Source organism: Dromaius novaehollandiae, chromosome W (genome assembly GCF_036370855.1).
Source record: "Dromaius novaehollandiae isolate bDroNov1 chromosome W, bDroNov1.hap1, whole genome shotgun sequence".
In the NCBI taxonomy this organism is placed as follows: Eukaryota; Metazoa; Chordata; class Aves; order Casuariiformes; family Dromaiidae; genus Dromaius; species Dromaius novaehollandiae.
In genome coordinates this window covers 30,646,004-30,668,024 of record NC_088130.1, presented here as the reverse complement: position 1 = coordinate 30,668,024, position 22,021 = coordinate 30,646,004, and the positions used below count along the sequence as shown (strand labels likewise).

At 36.0% G+C, this 22,021-nt stretch overlaps 1 protein-coding gene across 1 annotated transcript in view; it reads right to left on the bottom strand.

Moving 5' to 3' along the window:
- LOC112995238 (F-box/LRR-repeat protein 17) overlaps window positions 1–22,021 on the bottom strand; it is a 303,636-nt gene that overhangs the window by 202,943 nt on the left and 78,672 nt on the right. The window contains exon 5 of the mRNA XM_064501032.1: window positions 5,106–5,213. Coding sequence (XP_064357102.1) covers window positions 5,106–5,213 — 108 coding nt within the window. The remainder of the gene's footprint in view (window positions 1–5,105; window positions 5,214–22,021) is intronic.

Sequence of the window (22,021 nt, the reverse complement as noted above, 5' to 3'; positions counted from 1 at the left end):
GTGTATGTATGCTTTAAAAAACAAATCCATGCCTGAGAAGGAAAGAAACTGAAGACATATTAATTAAGGAAACAAATTTATTCAATATATTCCATTATTCTGTAATGCAACATAGTGAAGCAGAATAGCAAAATAAAAGACATTTATATTCAAATTGCTACTGCTTCCAAGCTCCCTGATAATAATAATTTGTTTTCTGATTTATTGCAAACATAAACCAGTTAAGCTACTAAAACAAATATAGTGATCTCCTTTCTACAGTGTTTTAAAACCCATTGTACAAGAGCTAAAAATTATCTGCACACATGCTATATACAATATAGTCTCTGAGTTAAAAGATTTGGAGTTTATAAGCTGAAAATAAAAATTGCTGATGAATTGTGTTATTGCTAAAATCATACTTTATTCTTTTTGTATTAGTTACCCTCAAGTATATCTAATGAATCATGTTCGTTTTGGAAACTTTCACACACCCATGGAGCACTGAAACCCTTTCAGTTACGCAGTCAGGCTTCCCTCTAATGGCTTTTCTACTCAGCGTGCAACCTGTAGAAACTGCAATTGGGTACAACTATCAACACCTTAAAAAGGTAAAAAGAACCGCTTAACAGGGACAAAGTCAGCTCCACTCTAAATAAAGTGGTCAGGTTTAGTTTGACGAGATGAGAAAAGGTTCTTTTATACAGTCTATAGCACCACATCTTTTTAAGTATCAAGCCAGTCCTTCTAAGCAATCTCCCAGAATCACTATGCTCAGAAAACCTTATTTACTGACTTTTTCTCATGATGGGGAAAAAATAGACAAATGTCTAAAAGGGCAGCTAACACAAATGTGTTCAAATAAAACATTAGCCATCTTAAGAAATGTAGTTTGTTAGATGAATTGATTAAAAAAACTGAAATAATCATGTTCTTGTTTAGGAACCAGATGATCTTAAGATTGGAAGATATGCTGAAATGTTACTATGAAAAGAGTACAAGGCAGAGTACTTCGTGTCAAAATAAATCAGTAACTGAACAAAAGGTAGCATATAGTACCTTAGTTTAGAAAAGGAACTTGCAGGATCACTCTAGCTATGTTTAGATTACCACTATAAATCTGTCAAGCCAATAATCTCTGCACTGAATGAGTCCCAAATATTTGCTCAATAAATCTAAATTTCGGTTGACTTCACACTGGTCACCAACTCAGACATAAATATGATCGAGTAGATTGGACATGACCCTCAGGTAACAATATTATGAGACCAAGAATAAAGATAACATTATTCCAAAACCAATTTTCTTCGATTAACTGATTTCCTGTATTGGGATTAGAAAAATAAGTTAGAACTTTTTTCTATCAAGCTGTCGTCCAATTAGGCTTCATGCTCGTTTTAATGAAAATGCGTGTAAGAAACATCACCCAGATGTAGTCTGTAAAAAGGATATAGCCTAGAGGTACAGATAGAAGGATATTGCTACAAAGCACTACTCTAGCACAAACGTCAGAACTCAAAGCAAGAAGCCAAAGTATTAGCTTGGAAACAAAATCACATCTAGATGTTGAGATTCGCTGATGTTGGCTCTTAAAATTCTATTAGAAATTCAACAATTAATATGCTGAAAGGCATTTACCACAAGAGGGAAAGAAAATACAGCCTACTTTTGGGGCCAGGCAAAGATACAGAATCAAAAATCATGAAGAAAAAAAAAAATCACCTGTCTGGTCATCCCATTTTCAGTGCAATTACCTAAACTACATAAACCACAATGATCTTTGCACTTACAGACTCTCTCCCTCTCTGTAAACATATATGCAGCACTTCTCAACTTGCCCAAAAACCACTGTTGACTTTAGGTGCATTTTTTATAGTTTGTAACAGCTTCAAAGGAAAAAAAGACACTAGAGAACATTTTTGCTCAAGAAGTGATTTTTTTTTTTTTTTGAATGTCACAATGTTCAGGAGCAAAAGCAATGAAAATAAACACTGGAGTGTTTCTTCTTTTCTACCACATACAACATTTTCACTGTTATAACCCACAGTTATCTATTAAAAAAGATCTGCGATTCAGCAGCACAAGAAGTCAGAATTTTCAAGTGCTGGTATTTTTAAAGAGCTAAAAATCACTGGAGAGAAAATATAGTAATAATAAAAGACTCAATTTTTATACATCTGTCAGTCTCAAAGCATTTTGACAAAGGAGGAGGCCAATGTTGTTATCTCCAGCTTACACGGAGGAAGCAGAGAGACAGAAGGGAACTAACTTGGGACAAGACACAGGACACTGGCAGGCCATGTGGACCTAAGAACAGATTCCAGATCTGTTAACAACAGGGAACTGGGATTAATACTAAGCATTTATGAAGTACCAGTTAGGAACTGACCATAAAACTGACCACTAGAAGAAATACATGAAGTTTAAAACAAAGAACTGATGTCACTGAAGAAATAACGTCATTAACAGATGAATTCTGGAAAAGACTGATGCAGCTGTTTAAGAAAGTTACTGCTCCCCAGATATTTGTTATCACCCTCTGCTGGAGGTTATTAACTCTAAAGAAGAATTGTAGAAAGGGAATATGTCTCTGGGCACTTCAGTGCATTTCACAGTTTTAGTGGAATTGCCTGTTTTACTCTAAGGGAAGTAACACCTGGCAGAGGAGCAGCACAACAACTACTAAAGTCACTGCAGCAAGATTAACCAGGAATCACTTGCCAATAGCCTCAGAATAAAGAAACCAGAATTGCAATACTGACTTTGCTACTCTCTTGCTGTACGACTGGGCAAATCTCTTACCTGCTCTTTGTCCCTCAACATATGACATCAGCATACTTCCCTATATTGCACATGTACTTACTAAAGGCCTCTGCTGAAAGAGGCAGTAAAAGTAAAGAGATGTATTATCATCATAACACTTAGCAAACCTTACAGAAGTCACATCAGAGAAGGCATGATGTACCCTCCACGAAAAGTATAATTAAAAAATATTACAAGATATTCAGGATCTTCCTTGTACATGCTTCAACCCTGCAAAAGTTGTAATTTATATTACACCTCAGGAGCAAGCCAGGAAAAATGCCCTTTAACCTGCAAAATATATTTACTCAGAAACATCAGACATTTCAGAATTGCTGCTCTCAGTCCAGTATAAAACTTGCAGTAGGCAACGGCACACTTTTCACCAACAATATTCCACTTAAGGAAAGTACTGTTTCAAGTGCTTCGCCAATATACCTGGCCATTATTTGATCAACCTAAAAAATTCTAACATACATCAGAAAAAGAAAGCTTCAGGACAGCATAAGAGAGCACCCTGAGAAGTGGGATAAGTAGAGAAAAAAATACTTAATACTAAAAAATATGTGAAATAATTAGCACCTTCATACTAAATGCTACAAAAAAAGAGTTTACTTGTTCAGGATTCTATTACAAATTCCCCAAACATATCTGAGAATTTGAAAAAAAAAAACACAACAACAACAAAAAAATCAGTGCTATTGTATCACTGTCTTTGCAGTATTAATGACGTATGGTAAGTTCCTACGGCCATGGCTTAAGAGAGGGAAACAGGAATTCCTAAGCCTCATGTACCAGAAAAAAGCACATACAACACTTACCTATCCCATACAACTTTTTCCCATTTTGGGACAAAATTGCCTTCCGGATACATCCTGAAGGGCAATCTACATCTGTGTCAGTCCTATTATAATTCACGATTTCCAGCCATTTATTACTAAACCAAATCAAAATCAGAAGAAAATAAAGCTCTTGATTTTTTGTAGCTTCATAATATCATGTAATTGATTGAAGTCACTTCATAGAAGGATTAGACATAACGATCACCTATTAAACACTCAATAACTCTAGGTCAGAATAATCCAGTAACCGAAGTATGCAATTGAAAAATGATCCGTGCTACAATTTCCCAAGCAACTTTAGATAACATAACCGCTCTCTGTCAGGCTAACTTACTGGTCTCCTATATTTATGTTCTGCATATAAATACAACCCATACTGAATTATTTAGGATATGAAAATTATTGTATTACTTCTCCCTCCCACAGATACATGTGTCTTTTAAATATCTTCATGTCATTTCAATATCCTTTGAGTTACTGTAATTCTACCATGCAAATTAATTTCTTCAGATTTTTTTTGCACATTTTCTGAAATTTTTTCATTTCATCTGTATTTTCAGCCACTGAGCTGCCTTAAACCAATCAACATATATTAGAGGTACGCTGAATCCATCATGACAAGAGGGCTGCAGTCCTGCACCAAAAACTACATTCAAATTTTCTTCAGCCATATTACATTTTCAATCAATATGGTCTCCACTTACTTCAAGGTCTCTTCAACCATTTTTTATGTTTTACTAGCACTCCATATTCGATACACATTTTTACAGTCATCTTTACCAGTTATGATAGGTTCTACTTACCCATTTTTTTTTGTTTACTTCCTAGCTATAAATGCTAATTTATCTATTACAAATTTATTTCCTCTGTCCTCCCTGACGTTTGCATGATCTCTCAGTTCTGTTTCAGCTCTGAATTTTAATTAAATATGTTGTTTGTCCACCTCATCCAGGTCATTAAAGCATTCAATAAAATCAATTTCTGTAGTCACACAAGGGACCACTCTCACAAATCACTCCTTATGTAAAGAAAAAGAAAAGGAAATAAAATGTATCTACAGATACACATAGAATACAGAGGTGGATATATACAAAATGTATATGCATATGGGATATCCTACTGCAACAAGGTGTCTAAGACTCTTGCACTCATAGTTTTGTATTTCTAATTAATTGGCAACAGCAAATTATAGAACTTCTGCAACTCAATCTCATGTAACTAGGCATTTTAAAGACGATTGACATGTACAGCATTACAATTTCTGAGAAAAAATACCATCCATTCAACATGTTTATGATACAGAGTTACAAGCAGAAAAATCTGAATGCATCTGTTGAAATGATGCAAGCCTCATTTGTCCTGTCATCATTCTATCCATGACAGGGTTATTCATTAAATGTATAACTTTGGCCTTGTTGATCACTGTATTTTGGCAATTATCACAAATACTAACAACAAGCTAAAAGTAACTATAGTACTTACATTGGTGAGGTGAATGACTCCTTTAGATGTAACAGAGCAGCCCATAAAACCAACATACTGCAGCTCAGGACAATGTTCAGCAAATGCTTTCACTGACTGATCTGTCACCTACCGAAAAAATAAACAGATAATAGTTGAATACGTGATATGAGTATATACACAATAAAATCCAAGCTGCTTCTCAATAACAAGGTCAAACTATTCATTAATAGTTTTATTATCATCACTACCATTTATTCTGAGAGTTTGAGAGAAAACATGAGGTATGCACACGCATCTATAGATATGTATGAAAAGAAAGAAAAAAAGATCATCTTTGGAAGAGAGCAGGACCTTCTCTTTGGAGGAGAGAAAACAGAAGAGGCCAGAATGATGGCCATTGAAATTCATATATTACCATTCTCTTTATCTGCAGATTAAGGCAAAAGTCCCTTTATTTTTCATTCACATAATTATACACAACCATTAAATATCAACAAATTTAAGATATTGCCATCCAGCAGACTCACATGATACCCATCACTGACTGCACTGAACCTGAACTGTATTATATCTTAGGTTTATATTCTGTTTTTAAGGCATTTTTTACTAAAAAACAAAGCCATACTACAATTTATTAATAGTTTTTAACTTAAACATAGTGTCTTGGCCATTTCCCACATAAAACTAGTATCTCATGGTAATGTACCATTCTGTGTCCATTATCAGTTGAATGAAGATGTTACTTTATTATTGTGGTATATCTATTTCTACAATTCTTTTTGTTTTATAATTGAGTTTGTCTAATAAAATTTAGTAGCTATGAAACAACAACTATTACATAAATGTAATGTTTTGTAGGTAGACTAAATATTCAAAAGGATAACACTTTGTGAACTTTTGTCTTTTAAGTGTTAGCTTCCACTACAAACACTTCTGTGTTTTCCTGAAGTTAAACTGCAGAAAGTATTTCCTGTTTTTCCAGAAAGTTATATTAAGACTTGTCTTAAGTCAAGAAAACCAAATTTTCATTATTTTTAGTTTTTATTCAGTTGAGTACTTAACTAGATGAAGGTATTAACAAAAGAAATATTTGTTTTATTTTCCATTATTAAGAACAAGTATTTTATTCCACAAATATTTTATTTCATTTAGGTCCTTCTAATCTACTTCCAGATTTTTAAAACCTGCATCATACAGTAAGAGCACAAAACCCATAACCTCTCTTTTAAAATATATGAAGCCACTAGCATCAATATTCTTCTGATTAAACAGTATGTGCTGAGTGCACATGCATACATTTTCTGTTAGATGCTTCAGATGAATAAATACTTTTTTTTTTTTTTTTTTTTTAAATAACCACGAAACCTTTTCTCTACATTTATAGTAAGCTCTTCATGTTAACCCAGCAGCCATCCTGCTGTGTGCGCCTTGGACTTTTAACAGGAAAGCTATGGGAAGACATTCCACACTTCAGAAGAGAGAGAAACTTTTTTCCCCCCCTCATTAAAAAAAAAACCACTGAAAATATGCATACATACACTACACTTATACAAGAAAACACACATGCATATGCCTGGTGTTACATCTCTGTTCATTTCTTCACATCTGGCTACTGTTAATTTCCTTTAAAGGACTGATTGAACAGCAGAGGAGAAGATCTGTACTTCATTTAATGCAGGCTGCACTACTACAGAGTCTCCTAAATGATGGGGAGAACTGGCAAGCAATTTCCTTGAGACTCCTTCCAGGATGCAGGGAGACGTGAGAGAGGCCGCAAGCAGAGGATGGCCGCACAGGAGAAGGGAACGGCCAGTTTCAAAGATGATGGAAATTAACGTTTCCACTGCAAAGTTTGTAGCAACCAAGGAAAACACTAAAAGTTGCTGAAATAAGAGGACGCCTAAAGTAAAAAGACTTTAATGTGTTTGTTCACTTCAAGTTTCTTCTATCAAGGAGTATTAGCTTACTGTCTGATAAACAATCCACTGCAGCAATTTAAAACTTCTTTGGTGTGTTTGGTTTAAGGAGGAAGCAGCTCCCCCTCTGTCCTGTCACAATATTGCATGAATACAAAGATCTTTCTATACTTTAATATGAACATCCTGGAAGGAAAGGAAAATGCAGCTGAGCTACAAAGAACAGACTGAACCTATATACACGTGTAGCTAGCTTCTACCCCTTCAGCACCTGTCTCCAAGTCCAGCCATGTAATCCCAGTGTAGGGTTACACGGCTCTCACAGGGTAACCAATAATTTAGAGTACACCTTTCGCATACTCCTAGGATCTATCTCATTTTTGAACCTCCTCACTGTTCCCTTTGAAGGGCACCTGCATCTGTGAAAGCTTTCTTTCCTATAAACAAATACAAAATCCTGGCACCTCAATCACATATATCATTTCTAATTTTAACAAGACTATTTTTCCTCATTTCCATATTGCATGCTGATACCTATTTCCTGTTAAATCTAATTGCTTATGCCCTTACATCAGATGCTATACTACAATGCTTTACTGTCAGATTTGTTAAAATAAATATACCGGACATTAGACAGTTTTACTGAAGAGCGTAGTAGAGGCAAGAGTTGATCACACAACGTGTTTTCTTCTCCAAACCACTGAAAGTGAGCAGTATCCCCTCCGAAGCTCAGCTACCAACCTAACTGCTTGCATGTGCATGACAGGTAGCCATCAATCTAGACCCTGATCTTTCTTCAGAAGTCCCTCACAGGCAGAATAATAAAGATTCTCCAGGGACAAGAGGAGGACAGAGGGAGGAGAGACAGCCACACAGACAATTAATAGCTTTTCAAGTTGTTCAGAGTCTGGATATGGGCAGGTTTTTAAACCCCTTGAACGTCGTATTTAGACATAGCTGAATTTCTAAAATTCTAATTCTTGACCTACTTAGTTTTATTACTAAACACCCAACAGCTATAAAATTAAAGAGTATAAAATTGTCACGGGTACCTTTAAAACACCTCCACATCTTCCTTTTAACAAGCCCTTTTTCTGAGCAGTATATATTCTCAGTGCAAATGCTGGCAATGCAAAACTCTGTTCTGATTTTGGGACAAAACACATACTCTCCAGCCAAAATGCACAACTAATGTCTCACTGTGTCTGGAATTGTAAATCCTGAAAGCCTGGGGACATTCTGGGTTTGCAGGGATGTCCTATGGGTTTCACAGAACTCAGAAGCAAAACAAATTTTGAGATACCTAGCCCACGAGGGAGGCTGAGGTGAATACACACGCATGAACAGTACTGCCGCTGCACTGGGCATCGCCTCCGTGCCCAGTTCCAACGCGCCTGACCGGCACAGCACTTCACTGCACGCTGGCAAAACACTAGCAAAACAAATTTGTGAAAAAATAGCTCAGAGGTGAGGGATGCAAAGAGGATTATAAGTACAACGCCACATTCAAGCGGTTTTGGTTTGCAGTTACTGAATGTGGTTATAAGCCAAAAGCACTTTTCTTTAAAGCAACAGTTTCTCAGTAAAGATGTTTTAGTTGCATGCCTGCCAACTACAAGCAAAAAGTATGCCTTTGCGGTTTGGGTATTTAGAAACCAATGAAACTGAAAATGAGCCCAAAGGAGGTGGAACAGGTTCAGGTAAACAAGTTCAACCAAAAAAATAGGGTAGTGATTGTGTCTTGTTTGTACAGACCCATGTCGCAAGTCTACTTACTTCATCAAATAACCAGTGTATTTTAGTACGAAATTTCTTTTTTGATTTTGATCTGACAGGTTCTTAGATCTTCATCTCTGCACATACCTTTCAGTTGAGTCAATAGCCACACCAGCTGTTTGGGAAGATTTTGACTGCTGAAAGGCTTTGACCAATACTATTAGAAACCAAAGAGTGACAGATTTGCTCTATTCATAGCACCAGGGGATAATAAAAATGGCTTCTGAAAACTCAGGAAAGTTTTAAATTTAGGCATAGAAAAACAGAAATTCAGTCCTTTCTTATCAATCTCATTAGCTTCTCTGCAGAAAATAAAAGAAACCCTCTGTTCAGCTAATGAGATAGGAGGAAGACTCTGTTACAGTTTTGCTCTCCTCTCTACAGAGAACTTCAGTACGAGTCTTTTGTTTCACACAGCTTTGCACTAGCCAGTAAGGAAATGCATTAATAAACAATGAATAGTATAAATGCCTAAGATCACAGATTTACTACAGAACTTAAAACTTTAAAATACAAATAATTTCTTCCATACAGGTGACATTTGGGGTCCATAAAAGCATTAAAAAATTGATGTTTGAAATGTAAATAACACAATTACTAACTCTCAAAGTATTTTCTGTTTGTTCAGACTATGGAATTATCTGCAGGCTAAACAAACATGTGAACAAATAGTTATAGTAAAAGTTAACAACAGTACTTTGACTATCAGCATTAAATAGTTTACAAACTGGCTGTGAAACTTTTCAGTGCTTGTTAGATGTTCAGCATCTATCTGGCTGGGAAAAGGTTCTTCATTTCCTCTCTATACCGTGCAAGCCTCATGATTTTCCAGGTTCCAAAAATTATTTACAACCTGTCAAAAGTAGTGTGGTATTACCTGAATATACCTTACATTACTGTGGTAGGAATAACAATTTTAGACAGGCATTTTGCTATTGCAGACAAATGCTCTTAAATCTTGGCTTATAAATAACTAAATAAAACAGCACTGCATTGAAACTGTTGATGCCTTTAAGCTCTGTCCAATAATAGATCCCGTCCTTTGCTGTCAGCCAGCAAAACTCCACTAACTGCAGGAGTTGTTTTGATGTTTTAAAGAGAAATACTGTAAAAAATTTCACCATCAGCACTGTAATCTCACAGCCTGCAATCTTTACTATACTAGCATACAAGAGTATATAATTTCTTTTTCAGCTCCAATGTCATTCATAGCAATTGATATTTTAACATCATGGTGCCCATCCACCCAGATTGTAACAGAGGTCACTTGGTGTTTTATTTAGTGAGCTACTCTTAACACAACTCCACTCTCCTTTAATTGTGTTAGTGGAGGAAACATATATATTTTTACATGTATACACACACACCTGCTGTTTCACAAGAAGAACAGTTGCTTTTCAAAAAAAGATTATGGGCTATGAAGTAGAGAAACACCTGATGAAAACATTGTTAAACTAAATATCTGATGAGAGGGTATAAAATTACGATTTGTATTTTGGCTTTTTGTTCTCGTTTCTTTTCAGAGGAGTAAGAGCATGTACTAGTTTGGACTTCGTTTATAAACGCCACATAGCATTGTGCAGCTAAGTATGTTGACCAGTCAGAGTAATTAATAACTGAATCCTACCTATTGTGATGTGTGTACGCTTCCAAAAATATAACGAAACAATGTTTGTAGGTAGAAGTAATATTTTTCATAGGACTTATTTGTATAGTGGGGAACAACGCAGACAAGTTTCAGACAGACCTGAAATAGAAGCAGAGCTGAATATGAAGCTAAAATTAATTTCTAAGATTGAGAACAACTACTCTACTGCTTAATTAGACACTCTTCTATTTTACCATCTACAATGCCTAGCTCACATATATATTGACCTTGCTTGCCTATATCCTTATGCTGTCACACCTACTATTACAGTGCTACTACGTAACAACATTGCATTTTCATCCTAAATGAGGAAGTGAAAAACTTCCTAAAAATGCTATTAAAAATGGCTATATATATATATACACACACAAACACACACACACTTGATATTCTATATTTAAACTCTTTATACATGCAGGCCAGCCCACTATTTATGCTATGAACAGGTCCCAGGAATGGTCATCTCCTCTATTGTAGAGAGGTGTTTTATCCTCCCAAGAGGTGACCTATCCTTCGTTCATTCCGCAGAATAAGTACCTGATGAAAAAATGCATGGAAAATTAGGGATAGCATGTATGCAATGATTATGTAATCCTAACTCAGTTTGTAACGTAACATGTAACTGCATCCTTTTTCCTTGAAGGTCTCTTTATCACTCAAGAAACAGGAGAGGCCTATGAACTGTGAATTATAAATACAGCTTTTGGAACCAAACAGATATTTTAAACAGAGTATGACCAACGGACATTCAGACATACTATAGAAACAGATGAGATTATACGAATCTAAAACAGATTACCATAGAAAATATTCTACAGTTCTACTAATATGACTCCTGTCAATAATGATACAGAAATTCACAGCTAATTCTTTTATAGATTGCAGTAGTGTTCTTTGAGGAATCTTTAATAACTGGATTGTCTTGTCGACCTTCATTGACTTTCATTCATCCTGTCTTGCTTGATGTTAGTCTTGCTTTGAAAAAGTAATGTAGGATGATGAGGAGAGATTTATAAGTTATGCACTAAAGCATTGTGAATGGGAAATACATTGGTCTGGAACTAATGGTGCAGATTTTGTTCCTATTAAAAAGATCTATGATAAGTGAGATATAGTTTAATCATTTTCTTTTTATGTATTGCAGCCTATTATATATGAATTCCAGCTCTGCAATGTTTTACAGGATTTCAATATTTTGGCTATTCTGAATTACATTCTATAAGTATTAGTTTATTTTACATTCTATTAAATAAATCAAGTAGCAAAAAGGAGCAGTTCTCAAGCAAAGATGATTATTAGACAAGAAAGTTTGAGGTACAACAATACAAGCTACTTAAATTCCACCTAAAAAGCCTAACAGCTTATAAAAACTTAGAGAAGCTGAAACAAAAGTAATTGGAAATGAATAAAGTGATAGGAATATAAATATGAGTTAGAATGGAATGGGTACCATGTCCTCTTATTCATACAGGTGCCATGCAATGTAAGTGCCTCTTAATGCACAATTTTTCAGGCAAAATACATAAATAAGAGTTTGAAAAACATTTTAAAATCTTCTTCTTCAGAACAAAGACATTTCCAGGATAAACTCCCGACAGAGTAAAATATGCTGTCATCTAAGCAGAAAGCCAGTCTCCCACAAATGCAATAGGTACGTGTACATGCACAGGTCAGTACTAACAGTGGAGTAAAACCCCTTTATTCCCAGTTCTCTACCCCATAAATCTATGCCTCTCTTGAATACACAGCAGATTAACCATACTTATCTTTGGACAGCATGGGAAGAAGGGAAGAGTCAGGGAGGACTTGCCTGATTTCTGCTTTATGTTTGATAAGCTTGGAAAGACACAGGTTTACCAAAAGCTGAAAAGGTCATTCGGTCCTAAAACTTACCTGCTTTCCTTGTGCATAAATACAAGTTAGAGACTTACAAGGCCCACATACAATCCACTCAGAAATCTGCCCTGCGCGAAGCATGTGGCCAGGTCCTCCAAAGATATGTTTTATACCACGCAGTCAAACAAGGTGCATTTTCCTTGGTCTGTTTTCCCTCAAATCCTATCAAACTCCATGCATGCTAGAACTGACCACAATGTGCAGATAGGCTAACCTGCATCTGAATCCACTCAGGCATCATCCTCTGTTTCCCCCTCTTTTTATTAAAATTCCTGAAATACACTGGCATTGTGAAACACAGGCAAATCACACAGAACACAGGCATTTATCCTGGACTAACTCAGCTCACCAATTTATCATCAAAAGGGGACGACACCCCCCCACACACACTCACCATAAAACCATGAGACACCTCAAAACCAGATATATCTTTATCTAGTATCAGAAGAGGCAAGTAGGCCAGCCACTATGGTTCTATCTGCAGGAATGTCCCTAAATCTAACTAAATAAAAAACAAACACACACGCAATAATAAAATAACTTGAGAGAAACTGCCTAATGCCAGGGGTAATTTTACACAGGTTTCTCCAGCTGAGCTTGTTTAAAACTTGCACTGCTACCTCTGTACTAAACTGTAACTACACCATCAGCTTGCCATGATGTAAGGCAAAAAGCTGTTGAATTAATTACACCTTGTCAAAGGCTGAGGATAGAAATAAAGGCTAGTCCCTGCAAAGAATTACCATGCAGACTGATTAAGACAGATGTTCCCTCTTTGCCACATAAGGAAAGATGATGTTCGTCACACCCAGAATTTATTACTCAGATTTTTAACTTAATGAAGACACACAAAACACTCCCAGTCATAAAAAATTGCGTTGATTACAAAAGCATGAGACATTAACTGAGAAGGAGCTCCAGGGATACATCTGTTTTGTTTTCTCTCATTTTTATAGTGGCATCGTTTCTTTTCTCCCCACTCTCCCCCCCCCAATCAATTCTTCTCTCACTGATCAGGTCCCCTGATAATTATGATAATATTAGCACAACAACTCTAATGTGCTATATTAAAAAATGTGTGGTTTTTTTTTCATAAGGATCTCTCAAACCACTAAATGGAATACAGTTTTCAGTTAGCTCTGGAGTATCTTAAGTAGATGAACTTTATTGCCTTGCAAGCTTGACCTAAAAAAAGAAGATTTCCTAAACTGCTCTCCCTTTATTTCTGTGTTTTAAATTGGCAAGTGAAGCAAAGCTTTCTCTGTTTCCAGGATGCATCGTCTTAAAAATTGTCTCTTTTGGCTAACACTTTTAAATGACTTTTTAAGCAGAGGTTCAAACTAAGAAACAGACCATAATATTACACTATAAATTCAAGACTAGTTAACTTTATACTATAAAGCATACACTTACCAACATTTAAGATTACATATACCTTCCTACTCCTACTACAAGCAAGCTGTTGCCCTCGAGTACTTTTTTTCTTTTTTGTGCTCATGTGCTATTAATTTCTTTCAACAGCTAAGACTACTGCTAAAACAGCTCGTGGGCTCAGAGAAGGCCGTTCCTTCAGCGCTTGGGGATGAACAACAGACAATCCAGATCAAAGCGCCAAAACCAAACCAACCAAACAAACAAACAAAACCCAAAAACATGAGTGGTGTGGTAGGTTTTTTGGTTTTTCTGTGTTGCTGTTGCCACCCTCTTCTGTAAGCTCTCTCTCATGGAAGTATCTGAGAAACACCCACGGAAATCGAAAAAGAAAACAGTAGAATATTAAGATAAGACCTGATTGATCAATTTTTGACCTCTCTCCTTTCCAGTAGGTGAAAATAGAAAATATTAGTATTCTGGCCTGCCCTTAGTGGGTAAATGGGAAAAAGAAGAACATACATCAAAGACAACATAGAACTTGCCATAACAGATGAGCTTGAAAAAAGATTCAAAGTAATGCATCCCTAAAAAAAGTGTTCACCGTTTCATTTTTAATCTGAACTCTTAAATTGTTCACTATCATTAAATTCATTTCCACAGGAGGCTGCAATACTCACAAAGCATCCACTTTCAAATATAATCCCTAAGTGTATTCCACCAAACATGCCAGGGCACTCATTAGCATCTATTTCAACCCTTTTTCTATTTAACGAGGGAATTTCTTAGAAACAGATTATACAATTTGGATGAGCATGAATATAAAACTTAGTTTAAATTAAGTAGGAATAGGACACAAACATATTTCACATACACACACAAATATAAGAAGATGGGACTGTTTTGCTCTCCTTCCCCCAGAAAACAGAGGACCAAAATGGTGAAAAATGAACTTTATGTTTAAAAGATTTCTCTCAAATTTAAAATGGAGAAGGTTTTCACTACTGAAAAGTAGTGCTACATAGTCTACTTTTCATGAGCAGGTGCTTAAATGATAGTGGACATACAAGCTCTGACAAAGCAATTATTATTGGTAAAGGTGCATTTAATTCATGACCCCTTATTGCAATCACAAAACATTGATATAAATAAGGCATGGATAATCCATCATCATGCTCGAGTGTTCAGGGCACTCAAATTTCATTAGTGAACAGGAGCAAGGCATGGCTCATCTTAACTAATTGCCACCGGACATACTATATATTTCTTCACATTCAATAACACATATGGATAAATTTAACCATTTCCTTGGTCAAAATTCAACAATTCTCAATTTTAACTTTAAGTAACAATGAAAGATCAGGCACTCAAAGTGAAGAAATATAAACATTTCTATTCTCTCATCTCTGAAAGAAACAATCTAACTGAAAAGGAAATTATCCCTGTTTTTTAGTACCTATTTGTGATGTTTAGGGTATATCTTCAACCTTTTCACAATCTGGGCTTATAAACTTTGATTGCTTTCCTTTCATTACAAAATCAGTCTTCAATATAAAAGTGCAGTCGTTCATAAAATAGAATATTGCTGCTGACTAATGGCAATAAGACTTGTTTCATTATTAATTGAAAGGAATGATTGTTAACTGATCAATTTAGGTGACTTTTGTTTTTGAGAAAACAAACAAGGGAAACATTATTTTGAGGCCAAAAATAAACCAAAGATTTTTGCACAGTATTTTCAGATGAATTTACAGACCGTTTTACTTTATTTCAGAAACCAGTTCCTTGATATATGTCTCACCATTAAAGCTGAAATGTAAACATGAAATACAGAAGCAGAACTTGGAAACTCGTACTCATTCAAGTGAACCTCACAATACGAGCTATTCCATCAAAGTCAATAAATTTAAAGTACTCTAGATTAATGCAATAATGAAAGCATGGATGCCTTAAGCAGCATGCTGAAATTCAGAACTGTGACTTTCAAAACTCCTATGTACCTGCCATGCAGTATCTATGAGGCACTACCTCTGTGGCTGTCCCGTTTTGATATCAGAACTTAGCATCTGCCTGGAGTTCTGCCCTGCGCACGCTGCCAGCTACCTCAAGGTCCATCAGATCATGCTGCTTGTATAAGGCTCTTTGCAACAGCATGCCACTTTTCTTTCTTTTTTTTTTGTTTTGTTTTTTTTTTCCCTAGAAAATTTGAGAGGAGGAGAAGAGGGAAAAGGATAGCGCTGCTATCCTTTTCCTTCAACCTCATCCATTACCTTCCAGCTCATACGCTAAGGTAGGCTGTCTGCAGCTTTACAGAAACACATTTGCCTACATAAGAGGCTAAATAGCATCATTATGAGATATATATGTGCCATGGCATAGCCTTTAAAATAAAAGACCTGTTCAGTTTTTAAAGAATCACCATAGATGCCCACAGCAAGGAGGGGATTCTGGGCTGGGAATCTGGAGTGCTTCTCTACAGCCACAGCTGAGATTTTGAAGCCTTGGAAAGGGGTGGGATTTCAGACACTTTCCATCCTCCTTTTCCTCCTTTTGCTATTAGGTACCTGCTCGTGGTTTCTGTGGATCCGGTTCTGAAACACTGAACTACTCCCCCCCCCGCCAGGGGTTGTATACACAGTCTGTATACTTTTCTTGAAGCTGAGGTTTCCCCTCACAAGACTCTGACACTGACTCACAGCACTTAAGACCCTTTGTGGATGTGGGCTTAAGTGTTTCCTCGCATGCTAGTGCAGTTTTATTCTAAGTTTACTCTTCCAGCAAAGCAATACTAACCGATAATATTTTCCATAGCAGAAATCTAAAGTTAGCCTATTTATGTTTTGCCTGACATTTCATCATCTATTTCTCTATTCTACTTTATTTCCTTTTTATGTATAGCCCTTACATGTGACAAAATATCAGCAATCCACAAAAATCTTACTACTTTCAGCACCATTACATAAGTCTTATAAACTACCATTCATTCATAAATAGACAAGTAAGTGCTTTAGAAAAAGGTCAGTTTCATTATGATTTTTGCCATTTTAATTGGATATAACATAGTTATAAACAAAATTTGTCCTAAAATTGCCTCAATCTTTCAGAACTTACTGAAAGCCTATTTATTAACTCACTGGAAAAAAATGTGGCTTGAGTAATTACCATGAAGTGACTACTCACAATACATATTCATTGATGAAGAGGTTTGATTGGTGAAGAGCTCAGAAAAAGCAGTAACTGCTTCCATTAAACCGAAGGAAGAGAAAAGCATCACTACCTCGCGGTGCTGTAAGCTGTTTTCCATGCCCATGTTTTTTCCATGATTACCAACAGTGATAGCAGTTCGTCCTGGGAACTGCGTTTTCAGCTACCACTATAGTACTGTTGCTTCATAAAAATCAAAGGGCTCAAGAAAAACTGCAAGTAATAAAAAAATAAGCTTTTGCTGCAGTTTCTGCAGTATCATGTATGAAGTATATGCAAATGTGGATTGCTTTTCTGTTTCTATATGCAGTCAGCCTTCTCTCCCCATACTCTTAATAAGCACATTCATTTCTTTTTTCCACACAGCTCTCTTCCATTTCTTCCCTTTCAGGCTCCAGCTGCAGCTGGCGACTATGGCATGGCCTTCTAGCACCAGGTTCTCTTAATCATGTTGCTGCACTCTGGGCTCTAAATGCAGACAGATCCTAACTAGACCCCCTGAAATGACATGTAGGGCAGAGAGTCGAAGCCAGAAAGCCTCATGGTGAGCCAGAGTAGCCCTAGCTCAGAGCTGTGCTACTGTGGCTGCATTATTTCTGAAGAGCAGGCAGACCTTACTTGCTTCTGCTCACAGCAGGGTCAGGGTAAGCTCACATCTGTCTGCAAAAGCCAGTATGTACATCACCCGAATTGCACTTCCTCCTGTAAAACTGCTGACCCCTTGCTTTAGATCTTTCACTGTGTTGCTTGAGCTTTCTCCTTGGAAGGAAGGTACCAAGGGCGAGAAGGCAATCTGTCGGGATGGCAGGGAGGGAAACAAGGGAAACCAGAGCAACTACCTCCCAGCATGCAAGCCAGCAAACAGGAAAAAGGAAAAAAAAAAAAAAAGGACTAACACCCTGATTGTACTGATCGCAGAGTAGCTCTGTGGCATATTCTGGGCTCAAGTGAGATTCCCTCCTTCCCGATGGAGACAGTAACAGCATTATTGATAGTTTCTTAAAGGAGATTGTAATGACAAAGTAAGCTGCCAGAAATGCGAAAGTATTCTAAGGTTTCTCTGCTGCTCGATCTGAGGAAGACTTTTAATAAGAGGGTTCAAAACAAAAGGCACAAGAATTGCTATTGATATAGGTTATGTATTCAATACACAGATGATAAGTTTCCCGTCAAATATCTATGCAAAGGACTGGACAGAGCCTACACCTGTAGAAATAACTTGTCAGAGTGACTTTTACAAGGAACACATGGCAATACAGGCTTCACTAATAACCAAGATTTCAGGACTCTCTTGAAATACAGCACTCTGAGTAAACAGCTATTAAAAAAGGCAACATTAATGAACAGAGAACCCATAAGCAAATATTTCATAGCTTGAGTACAAGAGTAATAATCTTTAAGAAGTATGCAAGTTAACAAAAGCAATCTCAGTTCCTCATGTTCCTGACTTACGGAGTTTAATGGTTATTACACTAACATACTACATAACACACACTATATTTCAGAAAATGCATCCTGGAAGGCGAGTCTCGTTCTAGGAGAAATATATATATCAGTTACAACTATTAAGAACTGTAATGTGCTTACACTTTTGCTGTACTTTTAAATATTGATCTAATTCATGGATAAAATAATTTTTATTTTTCAGGGATACTTCAATAAAGAGAATCGCTAACCAGGTTTTAAACTTTTATGCAGTGCCTTAACTCTCCACAGTATGTCAAGTATACAGGCGGGCCATTTCCAAAAGTTTTACCACTAAACATGGATATAACATTAAGATGACAGACAAAAATAGAAATAAAGAATTAACAGTTTAAATGACAGAAGAAAAATGAGAATTATAAAGTAGGCAGATCTTACACATTCTAGCATTTAACAGGCTTTATAAAAAGGAATACAGAGCTTGTAGCTGGAAATAAAATTAAAAATAATGATGGAAAAATAGATTTTGAAGAAGCAAATACCAGTATCTTGCATACAGGGGGGAAATAAACATTGTCCAAGGAAAAGGGAGAAATATATTAAAAGAGAAAGGAAGATATAGGCAAGAGTAAGGACTAATGTAGAGAGATGAATGGAATATAACTTTGGTATGTTTATTTTTTTTATTTTATCTGTATTTACAACTGGCCTCTTCAACTACAATTTAAATAACAAACTATTTTAAAATACCATATATGTAAAAAAAAAAAAAAAAATCAGTATAATCAGTTGAATAATTAACTTAAGTGAATCATACTTTTATCATGTATCCTTTTAAAATGTGTTTGGATTTAATATTTATTTCTTATTTTGAAGAATATTGAACAACCAGTTACAAATAATAGTTTCTGTTTTAACTGAGGATAGTGCGTGGCTATACAAATTCCTTATAACTCATCTAACAATTTTGAGATGCAGAGCTCCACTTAGCTCAGTTAAGCGGAGCACAATGGACTCCTTCCATTTCTGTGGCACAGAGAAACTGCTTAGTTTTGTTCTTGAGGTCTCCTGATGACAGCTACCAAAACAGATGTGTTTCCCTTCCTATTTTGATCCATCTCCTGACTTAATTATTACTAAACCAAACGATATATTTAGAACTTATTAAGTTTGAAATAATAACTAATTATAGACAACTACTATCTTCAGAGTGGTTTAAATGTTTGAGTTAGAAAACAAGTCTCAGTTTTCAACACAAATTATTGCTGATTACACGTTAATTAACTCACAATTTAATAAAGTGCAGTTTGAATGCCCTTATATTGAACAGGGCTATCAAAATACCTTGTTTGCTGCAAAACTCAAATAAAATTGTAAAAATAATCCTTTAACTTGTAAAACATTGCCTTCATACCAAAAAAGACCAAAAAAAACCCCAAAAAACAAAAAAAACCCCATCAAGATGTTGTTTACTCTGGATTGGAAAAATACTGCTTCCAAAACAAAAACTCTTCATCTTTCCTCAGACAGCAATTATACAAAATCTACTAAACATTAGAATTTCAGAAAAAATTTAAAAAATTACTTATTTAATTGCAGACGGATAGGGCCATTGTATTACAAATGATCTAAGGAGAGGCGCACATCAGGAATACTGTATCTTCACCAAGGGTTTGGGGAAAACTAAGTGATGTTCAGCATTTTTTTTTTAACAAAACAGAAGACTGTAAAAGAATTTCTAAGAATTTAAAATAATATCTTAGTCATAATATTGTATCAAAAAGACAGAGGTGTGCATGTGGTAAGAAATGAACTACAAACAAAAGTTTTCTTTCAGTATAATTCTGAATGCGAAGGACAAAAATACTTCCATGTAACTGCCAAATAGCTCCTTAGTTTATTGGCCTGTCCTCTTAAACTTTCCTCATCAGAGGGCTGCATATCTTCAAAACTTTAAGCTGAAACTTTGTTACTTTCAAAAACAAAGTAATATTAAAACAATTCTCAGATGTCACCCAGTTTTCCAAAGCAGTTCTTAATCATTAGGAGAAAATGAAAGGGCTGGAATCTCACACGAGCCAAACACTCCTCCGTTCTGGGACAGAAAAGGAGTTAGCCTCGTCCCCCTCGCTGATGCCACCACATTCATACCAGCATATTTCCTGCTCTGTATTTTGAGTAACACAGCCACGAGGGGCGGGGGGAAATCGGAGTATTCAACAGCTTTACTGTTCACCCTAACAGAACAGATCTCATTCCCATTTAAAGTCTCTTCCTAAAAAAGTTATCTTTTATTTTCACTTTCCCTTCTACAGTTTCTTCTTATACGTTCCCATTAAAATGATGGGCTCTGGCACATTTTTCTGTTTGATTCCTCCATCACAACTTCTGAGCTTCCAAAGGGGCTGGGAAATTACATTACAGTGTACATTAAAACAACTGCTTTGTGCTTGCACTATTTTTCTTCTAAAACACACCCAAAATAGCGTTGTTATGTTGAGAAAGAGAAGGCCATGTTCACACACAGTCCTTCAACTACTCAGGTCATTACACCTGAGATTTATTAAATACTGTTAGTCCACTTCCTTTTGCTTTATTCCAGGAAAGTTTTCATTTCCACACAAAGACACTGTTTCATTTTGTTCAGTATTCTGACGAGTTTTGACACGTATCTTCTGAGAACCTCTTAACTGCCCAAATAAACCAGTTTGATTTTCTTGGGGAAGCCTCTGACATATGCATGTTCCTGTCACTAAAGCACCACCATGACCATTACTACAGTATAAACTAGCTCTATTGTCAAATCATTGTCATGGGCAAAACCAACACATTCCTCCCTGAAAATTATTATTACTTCGGGTAAGAAGTTGCACTCCCTTGATACAGGAGTATTTAGTAGCTTAAATAACTGTATTTAAGCTTTTTATTCAGCTTATAGTTGTTCTGTGGAAAGGTGGTATCAGATGAGACTATCAACAACATAATAAATTCATAAGCAAAAATATTCAAAAACTATTTTGCTAACAATTTTCAGTAATCCAAGAAGAAAAAATGCTACTGCATGGTACAGTCATCTTCAATTCTTGCACAAGGAATTTGTTCAGCTATGAAAGAGCACTTGATAAAGGCCGGGGCAGCATAAGGCATGTACACATGTACCAGCACGATTCAGAACATACCAGAATTACGCATCACATTTATGTTCCACTAAACAGTACATCTGTAATGCTACAGAAATCTGCTACTGCTTGGCCGAGGTCCATGGATTTTAGAAGTGGGTGCCAACACTGAAGGAGGGGCTACAATTTTTGAATCTGATGTTCTCGCTATTATAGCAAGTCATGATTGAAAATTCAGTCCTCTATTTCCAAAGGAAAAAATCCTCTAAATTAATTCTGCCGGAAAAAGAACATTCACACACCTCAATGTTCCTTTTTCTGAATGCTGAGTCTCTTTCCTAATACTAGAAATACCTCTCAAAATGAACAAATCAGCAAGTGCGTGTCAATGGCTGACTTTCAAAATTTTCTCCACATAGAACATGCACAGACTTGGCAGCAATTTATCTCTCTTCTCTTTAACAATGAATAATCCATCTCCAATGCTCAAATTGCAGTTTGCTGCACTGTCTTTATTCATCTATGTCTGCAGCCAGAAGATTTTTATGCATGTTTAAAAAAAATGTTAATTTCATTAGA